Below are 22,376 nucleotides of genomic sequence, written 5' to 3'. Positions count from 1 at the left end.
TACTTAGTGGTATGCCTGTCACATTCATGCTTCTTACTCTTGCAGTGCAGTATCATTCAGAATCCCACTTACTGAGCAGCCTGCAGCTACACACTTATTGGCTGGCAAGTATGCTCACATGTCCCACCCCTTTGTTTGACCGCCTCTGCTACCCTGCACTCAGCTGTTCCAGCGAGAGACATCTCCTCCCAACTGCCGGCTAGTGCAGCAAATGGTTGCACCTCATCTAATCAGCTTTCGTAGCCCAATAGTACCAGAAGAACACCAGCACCTGGTATAGACTTAACAGGGGTAAGTGTGTGCATTAGTATGTTGCTGCAGCACCACTGAGTGATGCAGTTAGATTTTAAAGCAGAAGTAAGTGCCTAAGCAAGATGACAAAGCATGAGATGTTTGAATTCATTCTTGTTATCAGCTCTACAGGTTTACTGCACTGATATCTTAAGGTGTTTTGTTTGCTCAGTATGTGCAATGCATTTTCTCACATGTGAGACAGGGAGTGGTGCAGGAAATCAGAGTCATATGACAGCCAGATCCTGATCTGCAGAAATCTACAGAAACATGTTGAGTTTGTGACCGAGTCTGGATTCAGGTCATCAGCTGTATGCAGCAGTCGGCTTTTATTTTCTGCAATTTCATTTAGTTACAAATAAATCACAATAGGTATGCTCTTAGTTCAGTTAGCCATAAGTAAGTGATGTTTAAATGTTAAATGTTTAAATGTTAAACCACCTTTGTATGTGTTCAGTGAATTCAGGGCTCATTCAGAAACAAGACGTTCATCTTAAGCCTTCACCCTGAAAGGGGTTGTGGAGCAGCAGTCATGTATTCCCCTCAGAGCCTCCACCGCTGGGGCATCACCCATAGCGAAAGTATGGAGCGTTTGGCCTACAGTCAGGGTAAGCTTCTAGAACTACAAATACTACGTTAAACAACACAAATTATATAAGTTATATTTGTTTGGAACTGAAAAACCCACGCCATTGTAACTAGCACTGTATGGTGACACCCTACTCTACAAGGAGAATAATCCTGACTCAGCACCACTGAGGTATTGTCAGCAGAGGTTAGTGTTTATTTTAAAGCACACGTTTAAATTCCTCACTGAAGAAAAGAAATTATATTTATTTTCATTAACTCAAAATTTATAGTGGGGATTGTAATTGATTCCAGTGACTTTAATCTTTTTGAAAGATTTCATCCCCCTCACTGAAAAAAAAGTATTAATTGAATTCACTAAAAAAAAAATTATGATAAGTGGTTGCAATCAATTTATTTTATCTATATTTAAATAAACTAATTTAGTTGATTAACTAAATTGATTCAGCAAAATCTGTTTATTTAAATGTAGCTAAAATAAATTGATTGCAAACACTTACCATACAATGTTTAGTAAATTCAATGAACCAATTTTTCAGTGTTTCACACCAATAACGATAACTATAAAGATAATAAATAGCCTTTATATAGCCTATTATATAATAATATAATACATATAATTAGTATGCTAAACTAAATATGTATTAGTTCAGGACAATGTTCCATACAAACGGTAGAGGGTAGTATCCATACTACGTATTTTTTTTCCATTATGACACCACCCCTTTGCTGTAGACGGATCGTGCAGGAGTGCTCGCTCGGGTGTAAACAAATCTACTATCTAGCTATTTGATCGCTGGAGATATTATGATCATATGAATGGAAAACATATGTCGTCTTTGGGGCGTTGACAAGCAGCATCAGAAGGGAACGCGCCCGAGTTACGTCATTAACTGTTTATCAATGCCGCTCCATCACCGCCGTGGTTAGGTGAAGCGTTATCCTAAACTGTAGGATATTGTCGTTGACGATGGCGACACCTGCAGAACAGGACCTCGTGTTGGCAGAAGCAGAGAACAACAAAGAGAGAGTGCAAGTGTTCGGTATCCTCAGATTGCAGGAGGATAAATCGGCCGCTGGTGAGAAAGTGAGCGCCGCTGCCATGAAATCTGGGGACGGGAGATGGCAGGCGCCTATATTCGCGTTAGCCAGAAAAGCGTCAGAAACATTCTCAGGTGGCATTCACGTCTTGCCCAAAGTCCCAGAGCCCAAAACGTCGCCTTTTTCCGAAGAATGGGGGGCCAAGGGTAGGTTTTTATAACATTAAAGCCCGTGGCTGAGGTTGGGATTCAATTGTTCAGATGCGGAGCTTACGTGTATGGCAAGCCGTTTTAACATTGTCTGCTTAAAACTTGTTTCTATTACTTCTTTTAAATGACTAGTAATATATATATATATATATATATATATATATATATATATATATATATATATATATATAAGTTAAGTTTTTTATAAACTGAAATTTATTTAGTCAGTTGTCTATTATATCCCATTGCTACTAGTCAGCATCCCAATAGTGTGTGAAGTAGGCTAACTAGTCCATTATTACTGGTAACGAATTGCACCTTTTTTCACTGAATTTAATTTGGATCTGTGCGGTTATGTATCAGCTGTTCACGTCCGAGATAGAAGGTCTATATAAACGCAGTTGTTGCTAATAGCAGTTCCATTTTTACTAGTAAGATATACTGTATTGTTTAGTTACCTCTCACTATTCAAATAGTCATGTGTTCTGATTGCTACTAGAAACGTTTTTAATCTTGATAGTGAGATTTTTAATTGAACTATAAAGTATACATTCAGCCTAAGGATAAAAAAATATATATAAATGTGAAATTATTAACACAGTGCCTAGTAAAGGTTAAGATTAAGGATGATTATATAATAATTAGTCAGTAGTGAAATTGAAAAATATACTAGTCATGTACTAAATAATTCTTCTGGTAATTACTAGTAACAGTTACAAAAATACATCATTGTTATATTAATTTTAAGACTTTTATTATACTGGCTTGCCATACAACATTTTCTGCATGATGTCATAGTGGTATCATGAAGAGTGCGCCTTTGTGCATCTTATAAATCTTGGTGTTTTAAGATTACAAAGCACCAGTGCATTTGTACAGTTACTTTAACAAAAATATTTTACTGATGAGATAATCCTATCAGCCAAATTAGTATGCCTCTTGTTTTTTATATGATTGGTGTTTACCCCCCTCCCATGATCATGACAAATGACCAAACGGTATAAGGTTAAGGGTACCCTTAGTGAAACTTGGGTTGCAAGAAAAAAAACCTAAGGGTTTCCTTATGGAACTTAAGGCTGTTATTAAGTTTTTCCCCTTAATTATCTAAGTGTTCCCTTAAAAGTTGCTACACAGTCCTTAGTGACCATTTCACCTTAATAAATTTAAGGGACCAAAACAGCTCCCTTAAGTCAACTTAAACTCAAAATACGATGGCTGATTTAGTGTTAATTGAAGAGGAGGAAATACCAAGGTGTGTTTTTCATGATCGTAATAATCCCTTGGAGACGATGAATGGTTGATGAAAGGCTGAAAAGTATTATTATTGTTATTATTATTATAACCACTTACGAAAACAATAATTGCCTTTTAGGCCTCTGTCCAGTTTGGTTTACGTTTTTTGTTTTCTGTTATGTTTGTACTGTCCATAGCACTAATATATAAATACAAGTGTGATTTTAGCAAGGGTTCGGCTTTGTGGTTTGTTATGTTCTGTTAATTGTTAGAGGTGGTAACTATAGCAACCGCTGCGCTCTTTGCCGTATGTTGTCAGAAACTACTGTGAAACGCTTAGTATAGACCCTTTTACAGTTGGTAAACAAGGTGACGTATTTGTGTGGCCGGGGCTTAGCTGGAGGCAGAAAGATTCCCCTCAACACTTGAACAAACGGTAGCTAGCGAGTTTTCTTAGCTTGTTTTTTTAACAATGGCTGGAGAAAATCTAAATATATCTGCTTTATCTGAATATTTAAGGTCACTCACTGTCCGGGACCGCGATAATTATTTGAAAAAGTTAACTTTAACGGACGGAACCAGATTGGTCGACCCGTACACAATAACTCATTGGATGGACGATCTGACAGGATTACCTCCGATTGAGTGGCCTGACATCTACACTTACCTGATAGAGAAACCGAGCGTGTATAGTAAATAGAAACTGAGGGCGTATAAATCCTTAGATTAAATAAAGAGTGACATTACAGTAAAATTATTATTAAGATGTAAACAGTTTCTAGAAATAAAAATTCTGAAGACTGCAAATTAATTATAAACTTTCTGTATTTATTCTTTCCTAACATTGTCCTTAAATTCCGGTCACAATTAATCACAACAATGTATATAAAATGTTCTCCGTCGATTCTGGCAACCAACAACACAACAAGACGACATTTTAAGCTCCTTGAGTAGCCGACCCTGTGTTGGTTTGTATTAGCCGCCTCCAGTTTTCCGTTTGTTTTGCCTCCAGCTAGCGCCGTGACTTACCTGTGACTTCCACGCAAAAGGGGTCTATAAACACTTAGGTAAGGGTGACAGTTTCTTGCAACGCTCTTAATGAAATCCTTTACCTCAAGGATTTTTTCTCCTTCAGGGAAACCCTCACTTAAGGAATTTCATGCAACCGGGCACAGAAGTCTGAGAGAATAAGGCTTCATTCACATAATATCCAAATAAATTGGAAATGGGAACCAGCCAACATAAGTGGGAAGTAGATTAACACAATGTCAGTATTGTTCAACACATGTTTTCATTATTCAGTATTGTTCTGAATATGTTTGCATAAGAATTATTGATTAGCCTGATGGTGAAAGCAGAGTACAATGTAACACTGACAATTCAAAACTGATAAGTATACAATTTGTGTAATATTTGTTTTGTTAAGAACTGGTGAATGACAGTACAGTCAAAACCAGTGAAAGCACTTTAAGGGTTTGTTAAATTTTAAACTCAGCCGTGCAAAGTGTGGTCACATGTTAGTTCTAAAGAAACAGCCAGAGGTTAAAGCACTGTGATGAGTTGCGATTGTTATTGTTTATTGACGTCCCTCTACGATAATAATGCTATAATCGTTGGATAAATTAGTCTGTGGGCTTTGTGTCTTCCAGCATTTCGAGATCCTATGGCAATGGAACGAGCGAATCTGCTTAATATGGCAAAGCTTAGCATCAAAGGCCTGATCGAGTCGGCTCTGAGCTTTGGACGAACTCTGGACTCTGACTATCCACCTCTGCAACAGTTCTTTGTTGTCATGGAGCACTGCCTAAAACACGGCCTCAAAGGTACAGTATGTTCAGCTAGCACCGAACAGCCAGCCACAGAGAACCATCTGTTCACCACAACTGCTATAAACAATCATCATAATCATTTAAAATCTTTATATGCTTGCTTTTTTGGTAGAATATCTGGTTAAGTGTTAAACATTCTCTGTTACCAGTATCTCTTTTATATTACCTATAGGCCTATGTTAATGTTATTCTAAGGCACCAAACAAATTACCAGCCACTGTTATGCCATGTTTATCTATTATAGGAAAAGAAAATGAGGAAATGCTTTTTTTATTCATTCTCAGATGACAGATCCTCTGACGTTATTGTCCAGTGAGCCAGTTCTGCAACACAATTTGAATGTTTCATCTACGCCTTTGCATACTCTGTATTACATATTGTGACCCTGAGTTGCTTAACAAACTTGTTTGTCTCGATCTCCCAGTGAAGAAATCGTTTCTTGGATACAACAAGTCGTTATGGGGGCCTCTGGAGATGGTTGAGAAGCTCTGCCCAGAAGCAGGCGAAATCGCAGCCAGTGTGCGAGACCTTCCTGGCCTTAAGTATGTTTAGTGCACTACGTTCAGCATTATTGTTACATCGATTACACTGCACACTGCACACACATCTGTAGCTTTTCAGTTTTGTTTATATCTTTCAAATGCTCTAAAAAAGCTATCAAGCCCACTACTATATAAATATACAAATGCTTTCTCACAGTCATTCCTCAGTACAATAAGAAATGTGTCATTCAGAATAGGGAAGTTAAAAAATTTCAGTTCTAGTTCCCTGACAAAACTGAAACTTGCAACTGTAAGAAGAGACCAGAATCAAGCATATCACTATCTGTCTATCTAACTATCTATCTATCTATATATATATCTATCTATGATTTTTAAATCAAGCCGGACATGTCTGTACATGTTTGTTAGGACGCCTCTGGGCAGAGCCAGAGCATGGCTGAGACTGGCACTGATGCAGAAGAAATTAGCAGATTACCTACGTCTCCTCTTCACCAGGAAAGATATTCTTAGGTCAGTACTTACACATGATTCATTCTTTGTTCCTTTGTCACAACAGTTGTGGTGATAATTTGTGTTTCTGAGACAAACTAGTGTTTCCTGCTCAGGCCATCTGAGTGCAGTGAACAGTGCTCACTAGAGGATGTGCATCACATGTAGCCATCTAAAAAAATCGTTCTGCTTCTACTGACTGAGATTTAAAAGTATCATTTAATATGCACCACCATTCAAAACTTTGTGGTCAATTATTTGAAAGAAATCACTTATGTTCACTAAGGCTGCATTTTTTTAAAAACATTATAACAGTATTATTGTGAAGTATTATTACATTTAAAAAAAAAAGTACATTTAGATTTAGTCATTTAGCAGACGCTTTTATCCAAAGTGACTTACAAATGATGACAATAGAAGAAGCAATCAAAACTAACAAAGGAGCAGGAAAATGCAAGTGCTATGACAAGTCTCGGTTAGCCTAACTCAGTACACGTAGCAAGGTTTTTTGGATTCTTTGATGAAATGAAAGTTTAAAAGAGCAGCATATGACACTTATGTATTTACTGTCACTGTTGATCAATTTAACGCATGCTTGGTGAATAAAAGTATTCATTAAAACAAAAAATCTTATTGACCCCACATTTTTGATTGGTTGCTCCACGACTATAATAAAGAGAATAAATATTACTTAAAAATTTATTTCCTTTGTGCATGCTGTCAAAAGGCCTTTTTAAGGCTTTAGGAATACAATAAATTCTATATAATTGAATTCTTGTACAATTAAATATCGACACATTGCAATTTAATTCCTTTGATCAATATGGGGAAAAGTATTTGTGACCCTGGACCACAGAACCAGTCATAAAGGTCAATTTTATAGAAATTGAGCTTTATACATCCTTTAAAAGCTGAATAAATAAGCTTTCTATTGATGTATGGTTTGTTAGGATCTGACAATGAAAATCTGTGAGTGCAAAAAATCAAAATACCGAGAAAAACTAATTTAAAGTTGTCCAAATGAAGTTCTTAGCAATGCATATTACTAATCAAAAATGTAGTGTTGATATATTTATGGTAGGAAATTTACAAAATATCTTCATGGAACATGATCTTTACTTGATATCCTAATAATTTTTGTCAAAAGAAAAATCTATAATTTTGACCCAATGTTTTTTTTGGCTATTGCTAAAACTATACCTCAGCTAACTAAGACTGGTTTTGTGGTCCAAGGTCACATTTATGTTTTTATAGACCGTGCGGCTTATTTTCTCTTTTGTTGTTTAGACTGAATAAATGGAGATAGAATTTGGCCATTTATATTGAAGTGATCATATTTGGTAGCATCCATATTTTAGCTGCAGCATTCATAGAAAATTTTCTTTTTCTATCAATCTAAAGTATTTATATTTTTTGTTTTGATACTATTAAACCAGTGATAAATGTCAAAGCGTTTGTGTGTGTGCATTTGCAGTGAGTTCTATGAGAATTCGGCAGTGATGCTCGAGGAGGAGGGAGCCGTCATCGTTGGTCTCCTGGTGGGACTGAACGTCATAGATGCCAACTTATGTGTGAAGGGCGAGGACCTTGATACACAAGTATGAACATTGTGTATTGGACATTTCAAATAACCTTAAGTTTGGCTTATATTTGAGAAATATTACAGCCTTGTATTGGGATCCACAGGTTGGTGTAATAGACTTCTCCATGTACTTGAAGAATGACATTGATGACTACAGAAGTGAAGAAAGGTAGGAAGTATATTTGGTAGACAATGATTGTTTGCATTAAATCAATATAATTACCTTGATGTGTTATTGAATCTATTTGAATAACTCCCTTCATAAATATGTTTTTAATAGAAATGGACAAATTGCAGCTATTTTGGATCAGAAGAACTATGTTGAAGAATTAAATAGGCAGCTGAAGTAAGTTCATGCTCTTTTTACAGTTTCTGTGATATATTTAGGATGAGTTTAAAAACAGATTCATCTACCAAAGCACTTTCAAATTTTCCTATGAGTGCTTATGAATTTTATCTAAAACTTCGTCTCGGTCAAAGTTCTACAGTTCAAGGCTTACAGGGACGTGTGGAGTCCTTAGAAAACTCCAACTCCAAACTCATCGAAGAGGTACTGTTTGATTTCTGAAGAATAAGTCTCATCTGTGAAATAGAGGTATTTTATACTAACTTGTTGCTGTCATCTTTTTATTACAGTTGGCAATTGCAAAAAACAACATAATTAAATTACAAGAAGAGAACCACCAACTCAGAACAGAGAATTCAGTCATTCTTATGAAAGCACAGCAGCGTCTGGAGGTATTGTTGTGTGATTTTAATGTGTTTGTATACAACATACATCAGACAGATAGTAGTTCATGCACACAAACTTATATAGTTCTTATAAATGTTATAGTACGTTTATGGGATCCATTTATGTTTAAATCAATAAAAATATTATAAAAATGTAAAAAAAATGTTATCTGTAAGATACACAGTATTCAGTATATGCTATAATTGCTGTTTTTGCTGTACTCTATTCAGATTGCAGAAGGAGATTTGAACTGTGAGCTCGACACGTACAAGCAGTCAAGGCAGGGCCTGGATGAAATGTACAACGAGGCAAGACGCCAACTAAGAGAGGAATGTCAACTCAGGCAGGTCTGTGTTAATATAAAAAAAGAAACCTGCTATTCAGATATTCAATGCAGTGTCATGCTGACACTTAGAAGAGGTCAAACCTGTTTTTGACTGTATCTGTGCTGAAGGATGTGGAGAACGAACTGGTTGTGCAGGTGAGCATGAAGCAGGAGATGGAAATGGCCATGAAACTGTTAGAAAAGGACATACATGAAAAGCAAGACACTCTGATTGGACTTCGGCACCAATTAGATGACGTTAAAGCCATCAATGTGGAGATGTACCAAAAAATGCAGGTAAAACATCTTTTTTTTTTTTTTTTACTGACTTGTGGTTGAAATGAGCTGTAATCAATCGATTTATTCATCAATAGTCTTCAGATGACAGCATGAGGCACAAAAATGACATGATCGCACGTTTGGAGGAGAAGACCAATCAGATAACAGCAACTATGAAACAACTAGAACAAAGGTAAGAAGCAGTTTCTAATTAATTTTGAATTTGTGTTGATCATAACATTTAGACATCATACTCCTGAAGTGCATTCAAAACATTTTGAAACAGTCACTTTTGAGTGTTTCAAGGGTTTATTTGAATGAAATCTGCCAGTTCAAAGTGTAAGTAAGGCTTTGTTTAATTATAATTCAGATTTCTGTTTCCAGAAAGTAGCATATACTACCATTTGAAAGTTTGAGGACAGTACTTATTTTTTGCCAGCATGGGCACCTTAAAATGATCAGTAAAGACATTTCGAATTATACAAAAGATTTATTTTTCAAAAAATGTTGTTCTTTTGAAATTTCTACTTGTGCTGTATTTTTGAACATATAGTCCTAAATGCAGCCTTGTCAAGCCTAAAGGCTTGTTCACACCAAGCACGATAACTATAAAGATAACGATAAAGATATAGTTCTAAAAAATTTTCTCAATATTAAAGAATAGTTAAGAGTCCACACTACAACTATAACGATAAAGGTACAGAGAAGCTATATCGTTGGAATCATTTTCAGAACAATTTTTTCCAGCTGATGAACGATACAAACATTGACAGCCAATCGGATTCCATCCTGCTATAACGAGCTCGAAAATTTAAAGCGGCAGACGCACGTGAATAAACACGATATCGTACGCTGTTGTGTACGCTAATATCTTTATCTTTATAGTTATCATTATAGTTATAATTTTTGGTGTGAATGGGGCTTAAGAGACTTCTTTCAAAAACCATGAAGACACCTTACCATTAGTGTACAAGTGTAAATGCATTTCAGGATATGATATCTGCTTTTCCAGGTTAAATCATATTAGTGTGCATTGATGGCGTCCGAACCATCAGTGCTTTTGTTTCATCAGTAGAAGTGGTTTTTCAGAGGGCCTAGAAGTGTCGGATACATAATAGCATGCAAAGGACCTATCATGCATGTATTCTGAAGGCGCATTGAATGGCTTTCTCTCATCTAGCCGCTCATCCTTTAGCATTTGTGTTATTTTCTTGTGGTGACGTGGTGCTGTCATGTCCACTTCTCTGTCCACACGAATCATCCTTCCCTTTCTTCTTTGTTGATTTACCGCCATCGTATTTCTGATGTTTTATGACTGCACTGCTTAACAAGTTCTTTGAAATTTGAAATTCACTGATATTTACATCCTCTTTCCCTTTTTGTTCCCCTTTTCATTTCTTTTTTCTCATCTTCACCCTTCCTACAATTCCATTGTTTTCTCTTTCAACAAATAGCGACAAAGACCTACTCAGCCAGACAAGAACTCTTGCTATGTCATTTGTAAAATGCGCTAGCACAGATACAGAGCACCAATACAAACTAGTCAAAGATATTTCCTTCTGATATTAAGATAAATTTGCTTTTGGCTACTTAACGCTAATTGTGTGGAGATACCAGGGTTCTTAAAAGTAACGAGTTGATAATTCTTTACTAGCCCCTTTTTAAGTTTTATTTGACGATGGTTATTGTTTTTACACTTACTATTTAGTAAGAAAATATTTCTTGTTGTTCTATAGCATAAATATTTACCTGTAACATCTAACAGTCGAAGAAACCACAAATATGACATGCCTTTTATCACCATCTTCAATAAATTTGATGTTTTCAACTACTCATGACTGTTTATTATTAATCAAAAAAACATTAGAAAATCAAAGTAGCCTCGACCCTCATGAAATTACCAGCTCGTTTCAACTTTCTGGCTTTTCCCGTTGCGCAACATTTGTCGTCTGGCTCTGTATTTGTTCCCGCTCTATTGTGGCTGTTGAATTATGGCCATCTTTTTATTTTGTTTCCCATATGTTCGAATACATTCCCGCTCATTCCATTACATTCAGAGCTGTAGTTTTACCCAGTTGGTTTGAATTACACCAGATTGCAGGATGCCGAGAGGGAACGTGCCAGTGCTGAAGACGGGGTGCGCAAATTCAAGCAGGACTTCACAAACAAAGCTGACAGTCTCCAAAAGCAGATTACCCAGAGAGAGAAGCAAATGTAAGTTTTGCATAAGGCTAGAATAGAATTTGAATTTTACAATTTGTATCACAGCATCTCATTAATGCTGGAGTGGAAAATAGGAAGTGGGTTTTAATTGAAACTTTTTGTTTAGGATGCAGCTGGAAACAGATTTGAAAATAGAAAGGGACTGGCGGCAGACTTTACAGAATGAATTAGAAAGAGAACGAGAGACCATCGCCCAACTCACTGCTGAAGCACAGCAAATCAACGGACTCAAAAAAGTAAGATGAATTAAAGGTCTAAGCTTGATTGTGTTTATGGGGTGAAGTCTAACATGTGTTAATGCTTCGTTTAAAAAAAGCACATTATTTTTCACATAATTTACTTTATTCCACACCACTCTGTCCCTTCTCATTTGAATGCTTGTATGAGTTATTGTTTTTATGAAGCCCCTCCCTCAGAAATACGCGATTGGTTAGCTGGTCCATTGTGTTGTGATTGGCTAAACCGCCAGTGCTCATCTAAACGTCCTGCCCCTCACCTCAGTGGCATGTACTCCGGTTGTAAACATTGGCGTCGTCTATATTGCTTATCAGTTTGAGCTCGATTGAGATGCAGAGGATATTAGAGAAGATTATGGCGCAGAACCTATGCAAGCACGACTCTTAATGGTATCTTTTTTCTTTGTTGTTGTCTCATACTTTTAGATTTGCAGCTATTTGTAAATGCTATTGCTTCGGTTAGCTTTTAATATACGGATTTATCCTGATTAAAGCTGTAATACAATAAGGCAACCTAACTCGCTTTTTAAAAGCATCTCATAGCTATGTGAAAATGAGTGTATTCACTGAGTTGATGATCTGAATGAGGGAGAGAGCGAGAGGTGCACAACGTGTGCAAAGCAGGGCAACACAAGGAACAGAATTAAGAACCCCTGCTTTAGAACATATGATTTTGAAACTTGTGGATCCATTAGAATCGTGATTCATATATGAACAGATTTTTACATGCACCCCTAGTTTTCTCTTCCTCTTCTCTAAAGCAGCACAACATGGCCTCGAGCCCTTTGTTGCATGTTTCCCGGGAGTAGGGTTTATCTGGGTTTGTGATGTAACGGACCCGGAAAGAAGCTTGTTGTAGTCCCTTATCAGCCGTTTTTGTAGGCATTAAACTGCCAGAATTTTTAAAGACCGTTTGCATTGAACTTTCAGCACTGCAACTTTGCAGATATTGTTTATGCTCAAAGAGCAACATTAAACACTAATGTTAAAAAAGTGAAATCGCAATCAGCCACCCATTTTATAATAAATCTGAATGAGTAATGAGGTGCTTGTGTCATTTAATGTGGTTCTTCGTGGATATTATTGTTTTGCTGAATGCCAAACATTCTCTGTTGGGCATGTCTTTGTGTCCTTTCAGGAGTTTCACAGGTTGCAGGATGAGAATACGCAGCTGAAGGGAATTTGTGAAGAGCAGGAACATGCGCTGGAGGAGCTGGGCTGCAAACTCAGCGAGTATGTATGATTTAAACATCAGTGCCATTTGGGAGCCTTCAAATCATTTTATTTATTTATTCATACACATTTTTCTTATTCAGGTCAAAGTTGAAAATCGAAGATATAAAAGAAGCCAACAAGGCACTTCAGGTTCGACACATTGCTTGAGATGAACAAGAATGTACCTGGAACTTGTTTATAGACATGTGGCTTCTACAGTAGATCAAAGTACTACTGGAAACCACCAGGGTTTTTTTTTTTTTTTTTTGTACGGTCAAGTTTCAATCAACCTTTTGTAATTTAACATGTTCCTAATAAACAGGGTGGACAGGTCTGGCTGAAGGACAAAGATGCTACGCATTGCAAACTTTGTGAGAAGGAATTTTCAATCTCCAGAAGAAAGGTCAGAGCCAAAATGCTATTCTGTAATACACAACGGTGTCTCTATCACAGCTTGCTGTCCATTCTCACACATACACACTAACTCAACTGCTCTAAATAAAGAAATTTACTGGCACAAGGAACATACTGGATTTATGCACTTGAAAACATTTCCAAATAAGAATTAGATGATGCCTGAATAAAATACTGATTTGGAAAATGATGCTCTGTACACTTGAAGTCGAAAATTCTAAATGCATCCATCCTAGTGTGAACGATTCAGCCATACATGTTTAAATTTTTTGGGACCTTTTAATATTTCATAAAATGTCGTAACTTGATCCTTCAGTGAAATGACAGACTTCTTTCTGGTGACATATGCCAGACTTCTCCAAACATTTATGCTGTGTTCCAGTTCAGAGGCTGCAACCTATGCAGGCTGCATTCCAAGATTGAAGTCTTCTTCAAATGTAGCCTCAAATTGAGTCCTTTGTTTCCTGATCTAGAAGGAAACAATGTGGCAAGGTTTAAACATTGTGGCCTGGAGATGACCGGAATTTCTTGTTTTATTTGAGCGAGAGAAAATGGCAGATTACTAATTTTAAGGGTTAGTTCACTCAAAAATTTAAATTACCCCATGATTTACACAACCTTAAGCCATCCTAGGTATATATAACTTTTAAAAAAAATGCCCTGGCTCTTCCAAGCTTTTATAATGGCAGTGAATGGGGTTCGAAATATTGAGGCATAAATCCATAATAAAAAGTGCTTCACATAGCTCCAGAGGCTTAATAAAGGCCTTCTGAAGCCAAACTTTATAAACCATAATCTATAGTTTTTGGTAACTGTTGAACACACTTTCACGAGAGAGTGTTATTCCAGCAGAAGACGTAGGATGTTAGGGTAGCATAGTCTAGCGAGAACCAAGTTTTGTTTAGAGCAAAGAAAAACCAGTCTCTTCATGGCTTATGACGAAATCCTCTGATATTTTCTTTACAAATCCTCATTTTGTACCTTTTTTTTTTTTTGTGCTGGAACGCAACCCTTTTGTGTATGCCCAGATGGTGGAAGCCAGATATTATGGTTTATATAGTTTAAATTTGGATATTTTTCTCACACAAATGCATGGCTTCACTTTGGATAGCCTTTATTATCACCCTGGAGTTGTGTGGAGTAGTTTTTATGTTTTTTTTTTTTTAGTTTTTATGCACTTTTTCGGCCTTCAAAATCTCGATCCCTATTCACTGCCATTATAAGCTTGGAAGAGTCAGGACATTTTTAATTTCTTTCTGAAAGAAGAATGTCATAAACACCAAGGATGGCGTAAAGGTGAGTAAAGTGCTAGTGCAAGAACACTCTTTAGTAGACTAGACTTTTCCATTTAACAGTGTTCAGTTCGACATTTGTGGACTTCTTAGGATGCAGCCCCAGAATTAGGATATAGATATAGCCTAGCCCCTTTTCATTCAATTAAGCTCACTTTCATAATGCCTCTATCCAATCAACAACTGACGCATAGAACCATTATTCATTTCGTTTGTGATGTATGTCACAATACAGGAAAAAACGATTTGTTACTACTCCTGTTTTATCATTAAAGGGGACCTCACTCTGAAAACTTCTGATTTATGTATTTAGCTCCCATGAAAAACAACTAAAAGGAAATTCCCCAGAGCCACTGTTTGGATGAATCCCAGAATATCAGTAGTGAAGATTTATTTTTGAGTCAACAATGGGCCCTTTAATTGAAAGCTCTTTTGCTTGTCTTTGTTTGAACAGCACCACTGCAGGAACTGTGGGGAGATTTTCTGCAATGCCTGCTCAGATAATGAGCTGCCGCTCCCCGCTTCACCCAAACCCGTGAGAGTCTGTGACCCCTGCCACGCTCTGCTCCTCCAGCGCTGCTCCTCCAACGCCACGTAAGATAGAAATGGAAGCACATCGTCACCAAGGGCCAAAATCAGCTTTAACTCAGACTGCGCTGTCCAGCATCGTCAAAGTGACCAAAACGGATGCACTCGTTTCTGTGTGTTTGAAGTTTACATTTTGCATAGGCCTGTTGTCTCAGAGAAGACTTCATGGCACTTGTGCAGATGGCCAGTGCAGTGTTCGTCACAGAGCGTGCAATGAAAGAAAATAAGTTTACAAATGAGTACCAACATCTGGGCTGCAAGTAGACAGATTTAGATTATTTATACTAGTACAACACTCCCATACATTGTATGTATACTTTTGATATATAAGGGTGAACAGGTTTCATTCCTCAAGAGTCAAAAGTAAGCAAATGCAGTTACTTAAAGGGATATCATTTCTTGAGCAATTATATTTCAATACATTCAGTTGAATTACATAACCTTACATTCATGTGTGCCTGTATAACAAGCCAAACTGACAAATAGGGATTTGAGATGTTTCCCAGAATCTAGATGCGCAAAAAATGTATGGGTATATGTAAGTAAAAAATATGGTCAGAGCTGCTGGAGAATGACTGAGGTGGAGTCACATCAAATAGCACAGAAATGATGTTCTGAATATGGTGTTCAGGTTTCTTGTCTGCAGATGGTATTATTTCACAATTGCAGATTTACTTTGGTACCGAACTGGAACACTACTCGCTTTGAGTATTTGTGCTAATGTTTGTCTGTATAATTACTCGAAATACAACCGTTAACTTAAATGTGAAGTTTATGTACGTATGAATATATACATAACGCCTTAAACCACTAAAGTTGATTATAATTTCAAGACTGGTTTGATGGATCTTAGCATTTATGTGATGCAGTACACACACTATTAATCAAAGGTTTGGGGTCAGCAAGTTATTTTTGGGTTTGTCTGTTTTGAACACATGAACTCTGCTGTAATTAAGGTCCATTAATTGTTCATTTTAAATGTATGCTTTTAGCAGACACTTTTATCCAAAGCAAAGTACAGTGCATTCAGGCTAACATTTTTACCTAACATGTGTTCCCTGGGAATCTTGAAATATTACAAACGAGTTAATGTTATGTTTGCTTCAAAAGTCAGTACAGATTTTACAACTGAAAGCCGTAATACAGTCTGAAGATGGATGTTTCAAATTGTATAGAATTACTTGAGTCTGAATTACTGAAGACTAGAGTAATGGCTGCTGAATATTCTGCTTTGCCAGCTTTAAAATACATTATTTAAACTGTTAGTTTATTTAAATGATTACATAATATTACTTTTATAGTATTTTTGAAATATTAAAATAAAATAAATATTAAATAAATGCTTGGAAAACATTTTAAAAATCTTTCTGACCCTGAAGTTTTAAAGATACTGTACACAACTCAAGGCTACACAAATCTTACGGTGTATAAAAAAACATAATATGTCCAAAAGCAAGATATCACAGTTTATTCTTTACATTATAGGTCTTCAATGAACATTCTTAGGTCAAAAATAAAATATATCAATAAAAGATTTTATTCCACGGATGTGTAAATTTCACAGGTTTCTATTACAAATTTTACTGAGCAGGAAAACAGGTAAACATCCAAAATGATGTTATTGCTCTGGGAAAGAAAATAAAAGTGCAGTCTCACACACGCAACTATTCACTCTTCATTCAATTCTGAGTCAAAATACATACAAAGCGCATATCTTTAGGGTTCTTTCACACCTGCCTCATTAAGATTTGTTGAATCGTTCTAGAGTTCGTTGTCCTTCTTGGTGCGGTTTGTTTGGGCAGGTGTGACTCAGGTGCGCGCCTAAAGTGGACCAGATAAGCGTACAGAGACCTCCTTGAAGAGGTGATCTCAGCCTGATTGCAAACAGACCCTGGATTGAAGATCACTCATGGTGAGAAAGCAATCCAACCCAACAGACCAAAAAACCAAGCGGTATCATAATTCATAACAGTAAATATGCTATATTAAAAGCAGCAGTCAGTGTCTGATTCTGTGAGAATATTTGTTATTGCAGTCAAAAACCAAAGAGTAGCTCTTCATATTAAAATGTGTATTTAATTGCTATTCTCTGTGCATTACAAAAATGCTGTCTAGATGAGGCCTTGATACCCCGCTGGCTGTAACTAAAAATGCATGTGCTCTTATTTCAATGTAGTTGTTTATGTTGAGGTTAGTCAGTGGATACTGAGAGCGGGAGTAACAGCTACATTCATAGCTATAAAGCTACAATAAGCACGCGGAGCGAACTTATCAATCCATCTCGATGAATGATGCAGAGGAACGTAAACAGGTCAACTCTGACCAATTAGACGACAGTTTTACTCACAGGTGACCTGCGTAAACAGTTTTGTACGCTTTGCAATGTTGCCTCGTGAACACGAACCGAATTTAGAAGAAAATGCAACATTGTAACAAATTAAGTCCCTGTTTCGAAACAAAGCAAACGATGTACAGGTCTGAAAACACCCTTATTTAGACTTCAACACAGAATGTCATATAAAAATCATTAAGCAAAATGTACAGTAGCCGGTCAATCTATATGCAACAGCTTAAATATATATATATTATATATTAGATATATAGATGGATTTAGATTTTCTTTTCTTCAATCCTGCAAAATAGTTCGGGCATATTTCATAGGAACATGTGAAAACATTTTCATATAAAAAGAACTTCAAAGCTGGAAGTTCCAACTTTGGGTTGAAAAGTGCATGATTTGTAAGCATCCTCAATACATCCCCCTTTGTCCACTTCCTCGAGAGCCCATACCAGCAGAGTTGCCATAGAAACCTCCTCCGCGGCCTGCAGTGTTTTCATGCCCCAAAAACAAAAGACTTAGATTTGAATGCTGTCTTCACACCTTCTCACCCATACACTTCAACAAAACTATTACACGATAACAATCTCCACGCAGTCATACTAACCCATTTCGGACAGCCCACTTGAAGTTGAATTCAGGAAAAGCTCAATGTAACGATGCTCTGCAGAGAGGAAACCAGTGCAAGGATAAATGTGATACCGAAAATAATTAGGACAGCGGTACAGTTTGACTAAGAGAGAGGTTTGGAGACAACTTACGCATATGATTCTTGTCTTTTGACATGGCAGATACAGCATCTTCGTGAGATCCGAACTCAACGTCTGCCTCTCCTGTAGACTTTCCATTAGGTCCTACATCAATGTGCACCCTCACAGGAAGGAATGGGGCAAAGAACTAAAAAAGAAATTAAACGCACACACAAGGGCAATAATACTTCACTATAAAACAAAATATTGTAAGAATATATCCACAAGAAATGAGAAAACTGTGGTGTTTCTTACATGTGCGATGTCTGCCTCTGTAGCGCGGAACGGTAGGCCTCTCATGTGCACAAAATGGCCACTGTGAAAGCCTGAGTTTGACTCACTGCTGTAGCCTTGACCCCCCATTTTTCCTCTTCCTCGATCATCTCGCACACGCTCTTCAAACATGCCATTACCAAAGCAGTAGTTGTTAAAGCCATTGTAGTTGTCAAACCCGCCATATCCTTAAAAAGGAAAGTCAAGTTAATCTTTAACATCACTTCCAGTTAGTGATGCACTGTTTAAAGGTTTGTGATCAGTAATTTTTTTTTTTTTTTTTTGAAGGAAAGCTTACCTAAGCATTTATTTGATCATAAATTAAAGTAGCAATATTGTGAAATTGTATTGCTATTGAAGGCTGAATTTTCAGCAGCCATTACTTCAGTCTTCAGAGTCACATGACTCTTCAGAAATTATTCTAATGTGCAGATTTGCTGCTCAATAAATATTTTGTATTATAATACTTTTTTTTTTTTTTTTTTTTTGTGGAACGGGTAAAACATATTTTACGATATTTGATGAATCTGCTTTTATTTAAAAATATAAATCTTTTGTAACTTTTCAATCAAATCAAAACCTTCACAGTTTAAAAAGACTCATTTCCATTTTTAAAATATTCCATCTGAGCCCAAACTTTCGAACGGTGTGCACATAGCCATTCAAACCCAGTGTTTATTTAATAATCAGTTAGTTAATAAACAAAAGATTATTTAATAAAGCTACAAAGCACTATTAAAGTAGCATACCACTGCTGTAACCTCCTCCGCTGCGCATCTGGTCCAGGACAGCACCTCCCCTTCCAGGCCCGGGCCCAAAGAAGCCTCCGCGTCCCATCATGGGTCTGTCGTATGGACTAGGCCTCTGTCCCATCATCCTCCGGGGTACTTCATAGTATACACGCATTTCATTTCGGCTGCTTTTGAATATCTCTATGTACCTGAGTTTATTTTTGAAATGCAACAAGTTAATAAACGTACAGGCTGCTGAATGTTTAACAGCAATGAGGAAGATTTCAGGGAGGACAGTATTTGGGGCCCACTATCTAAATTCATTATCACAATAACTGACAGTTTATTGCCAGTTACTGACCAGAGGGAGAAGTAGTACGTGTCTGAAATCCTGCCCAGTCATAACATTTAACTGTATCTAAAGGACAATTTCAGACAGAAACAGAATTTTAAAGTATTGTAAAGTGCCTGTTCATTAAAGGGCTTCTTTGCTTCTGCAGTATGTTCCCCAACGATATATGAAATCATATTTCAGCCTATTTTTTGTCCCCTCATGACAATGTAATTTTTAAATTTCTAAATTTCATGTGTAATAGCATGATCATACCATCTTTTTCCAGAGCAGAAAGATGCATGACCCCCCACCCCACATTTAGAGATAGCATTAGCACCCAGCCCAGTCTTGCCGGCCCCACCTGTGCCCTATTCTTTCCTTGTGTTTCCCCAGAGCCTTTTCTGCTATCTCCTTTGAGGCAAACTGCACGAAGGCTTCCCCTGTGCTCCTCCCCTGGTAGTCCATCGGCAATGTTATCCCATTTGGCACGATTTTCAACCCTTTAACCCAAGGACAAATAACCCCATATGGGGAGACATGTTAAAGAGCCGCAACATTCTCATCTGCAGAAAATATTTTGAGCCCCCCCCCCCCCCAATTGAGCCCCTAAATCAATCCCTATGTCAGACAAAAACCCTAGAGCAAACCACAAAGGATAAATCCATGAAATTTAAATCAAGAAAAATTATAGCACAGCCAGCTCTGTGACGCTGGCGACATATAAATGTTAAATACAACCAAAACATGCTAAATAATCTGCTGAATATATAAAATGGAAAAACTTTCAAAATGTGATTTGACTAAATATATAAAGACATAAAAAAGAACTGACAAAAAAAGATGTCCTAGCATTATCTGCAAGTCTAGGAGGTGTTGAAGTGGAACAACAGATGTACCTGAAAAGAACTGTAAAATTTCTTCTTTACTGCAGCCAAAAGGCAGTCCTCTTAGACGCAGCATGCATCCGCTGCTGCTGTCATAGTCTGTGGGACCAGAGCGTTTCAGCACCCAATCCATCTCGCTACGGTTCGACTTGAACACTGTGGAAGCATCAAGAGGCAGACAATCAATTTTAACAAACAAACGTATAAACATATCAACCTGTGCTATTTAAGTCTGCATGAAACAATCATGTTTTCTGTCCTATAGTGATGCATATCTGAGTAAAGTGACTTTTTGAAAAGGAAAAAAGAAATGTAGGACCTATTTTTGTACAACTGAAATTGACTTAATCATTGTCATTTTCTAATTGTTGCAATTTTGAGAAGGGGGGTATGTTAATGTTTTTGATTACTAGGGCACATGAATTTAATTACTTTTAAAGAATTGAAAGACAAAAACTAATACTGGTTTTGGAACAAGTGGAGGGTGAGTAAAAGACGACAATTAAAATTTCTGGGTGAACTATTACTTTAAATACCATAATGGCAGAATTTTCTACATTGTGTACAGGAATGTACCTTCGATGTAACGATGACCCATGTATTTACGATCTTTTGCCAAAGCCCTTTTAATGTCCCCTGATGTCTTCAGCTCCACAAACGCCTCTCCACTCGGCCTTCCCTCTTTGGAGAAGGTAAAACACACCCCATTCACTTTCCCTACAATGTCACAATCTGTAAGTTAAAATAGGGCGAATCACATGTGCAGGTCCTTTTCTGTAAACTCACACAGAGTGCTACAAATATGCTTTTAGTTTGAGAGTTTGCATACCAGAGAAAAAGGAGGCCACTTCCTCTTGTGTGCATGACCAAGGCAAACCACGGATCCGTACCACATATCCTTCATCATTATGAGACATGTTTACCCTGACAGGACTGTATCTGAAAACCAAATTAATGTAACACATATGCTGTGCCTCCATTTAGACTCTATCAAAATAGGTCATTTTAGGCTTCTTTTTTTTTTTTTTTTTTGTCTTGACAACCTTGGCAGTGTATCAAAACCAGTAAGTGCCTACCTAGACAGCACAGTGTTAATTAGTCAATACTCTAAACTCAATCAAAATAGTTTGTATTATTGTTTTCTTTGTAGTGGCAGTGCCTCAAACCCAGGAAGATGCCTAACGTTACTTAGAATTTCTGGGCATTTCAGGAGCGTACGTATGAAGCCCAAAAAAATGCTGTCCAGGTAGGCATTTCAATAATTTTGAGAGACAGCTATGTTGTCAAGAGCCAGAGGCTTCCTTCAAGAGAGAAAAAGACAATAATGACATTTCACACAAACGCAACATGTTTTGGTGTAACGTTAGTGACAATAGTGACAAGCTTGCCTTGAACCTTATATTAAACGTCAATTTAAGTTAGATAGCGTTAGCTAGCTAGACAGCCACTACCGGTAGGTCAAAACACGGGAGGGTTTTAAACTTGAGACCGAGCTAACATGGTACATGTTATATATATATAGCATCTGGAAAATATGTCGTCATGAGGTCGGTCATGTGTCTAACAAACCGACAACCGAAACCGGTTAACTTTATACACAACGACTGTAACATTAGCGACATACTCTCCTGACAGGAATCAACGACCGACAAGTTGACAGTTTCTGGAACATAAAACAGCACTTCCGCGGTCCAAAGTACACAAAATATATTCACCATTGCGTGTAAATTATAAGTTTATAAATAAAAAGTTAAATATGAAGAAATATATACATGCATAGCGAATTTCACGTCATTTCTCACCGTCAAGCGCCGTCCTCTCAGGTAACCCTGAATGATAGTCCAGGGGCGAAGTCTCGCGAGATCGCGGTCCGGTCGGTCAGAGGACACTGAGCTCGCTCTGGCTCACTGCAGGCACACCGAACGGTCTGAGGTGTGAGCCGAGGCTCCAAGCGTGTAGGGTGCATGCATCACGGAACAGTCATTATCAAACGTAGT

The 22,376-nt window shown here is 37.2% G+C and overlaps 2 protein-coding genes across 12 annotated transcripts; one reads left to right on the top strand and one right to left on the bottom strand.

Moving 5' to 3' along the window:
- The first annotated feature begins 158 nt into the window (after positions 1-158).
- rufy2 (RUN and FYVE domain containing 2) lies at positions 159-15,990 on the top strand. Of its 4 annotated transcripts, XM_052572649.1 has the most exons (20): positions 159-291; positions 497-663; positions 749-899; positions 5,012-5,185; positions 5,616-5,733; positions 6,103-6,204; positions 7,658-7,781; positions 7,870-7,934; positions 8,046-8,111; positions 8,246-8,315; positions 8,402-8,503; positions 8,729-8,845; positions 8,953-9,120; positions 9,198-9,295; positions 11,197-11,316; positions 11,432-11,561; positions 12,700-12,794; positions 12,878-12,926; positions 13,099-13,179; positions 14,937-15,990. In XM_052572649.1, the coding sequence occupies exons 3-20, from the start codon at positions 824-826 to the stop codon at positions 15,078-15,080; spliced, it is 1,899 nt and encodes a 632-aa protein (XP_052428609.1). In that variant the 5' UTR covers positions 159-291; positions 497-663; positions 749-823; the 3' UTR covers positions 15,081-15,990. The 4 variants fall into 4 exon arrangements, with proteins under 4 accessions (XP_052428609.1, XP_052428608.1, XP_052428611.1 ...); XM_052572648.1 differs by lacking the exons at positions 159-291; positions 497-663; positions 749-899 and adding an exon at positions 1,592-2,126; XM_052572650.1 differs by lacking the exons at positions 159-291; positions 497-663; positions 749-899 and adding an exon at positions 4,477-4,629.
- A 533-nt stretch (positions 15,991-16,523) lies between these two features.
- Positions 16,524-22,290, bottom strand: LOC127970254 (heterogeneous nuclear ribonucleoprotein H3-like). Of its 8 annotated transcripts, none has more exons than XM_052572659.1 (10): positions 22,182-22,290; positions 21,209-21,318; positions 20,956-21,060; positions 20,392-20,535; positions 19,857-19,995; positions 19,180-19,370; positions 18,413-18,618; positions 18,170-18,305; positions 18,016-18,072; positions 16,524-17,893 (listed from the first exon to the last, which is right to left on the bottom strand). In XM_052572659.1, exons 2-10 carry the CDS (start codon positions 21,294-21,296, stop codon positions 17,820-17,822), a joined length of 1,140 nt encoding a protein of 379 aa, XP_052428619.1. In that variant the 5' UTR covers positions 21,297-21,318; positions 22,182-22,290; the 3' UTR covers positions 16,524-17,819. The 8 variants fall into 8 exon arrangements, with proteins under 8 accessions (XP_052428619.1, XP_052428618.1, XP_052428615.1 ...); XM_052572658.1 differs by having other exon boundaries at positions 20,956-21,096; positions 22,182-22,289; XM_052572655.1 differs by having other exon boundaries at positions 20,956-21,111; positions 22,182-22,288.
- Positions 22,291-22,376: the final 86 nt, after the last annotated feature.

This window comes from Carassius gibelio, chromosome B13 (assembly GCF_023724105.1).
Source record: "Carassius gibelio isolate Cgi1373 ecotype wild population from Czech Republic chromosome B13, carGib1.2-hapl.c, whole genome shotgun sequence".
NCBI classification, from domain to species: domain Eukaryota; kingdom Metazoa; phylum Chordata; class Actinopteri; order Cypriniformes; family Cyprinidae; genus Carassius; species Carassius gibelio.
Note: the sequence above shows the minus strand (reverse complement) of the source record. Positions and strands in the feature narration are given on the sequence as shown.

Bases quoted from the DNA above. Each gene is read 5' to 3' on its own strand.
- rufy2 (XM_052572648.1), top strand. From the start codon at position 1,850: ATGGCGACACCTGCAGAACAGGACCTCGTGTTGGCAGAAGCAGAGAAC. The intron at 11,562-12,699 runs GTAAGATGAATT...GTGTCCTTTCAG, and splicing joins AAATCAACGGACTCAAAAAA to GAGTTTCACAGGTTGCAGGA. The intron at 12,795-12,877 runs GTATGTATGATT...TTTCTTATTCAG, and splicing joins CTGGGCTGCAAACTCAGCGA to GTCAAAGTTGAAAATCGAAG.
- LOC127970254 (XM_052572652.1), bottom strand. From the start codon at position 21,359: ATGGAGGCACAGCATATGTGTTACATTAATTTGGTTTTCAGATACAGT. The intron at 18,619-19,179 runs GTATGCTACTTT...TTCCTTTTTAAG, and splicing joins CGGAGGAGGTTACAGCAGTG to GATATGGCGGGTTTGACAAC. The intron at 18,073-18,169 runs GTAAGTTGTCTC...TCCTCTCTGCAG, and splicing joins AAAAGACAAGAATCATATGC to AGCATCGTTACATTGAGCTT.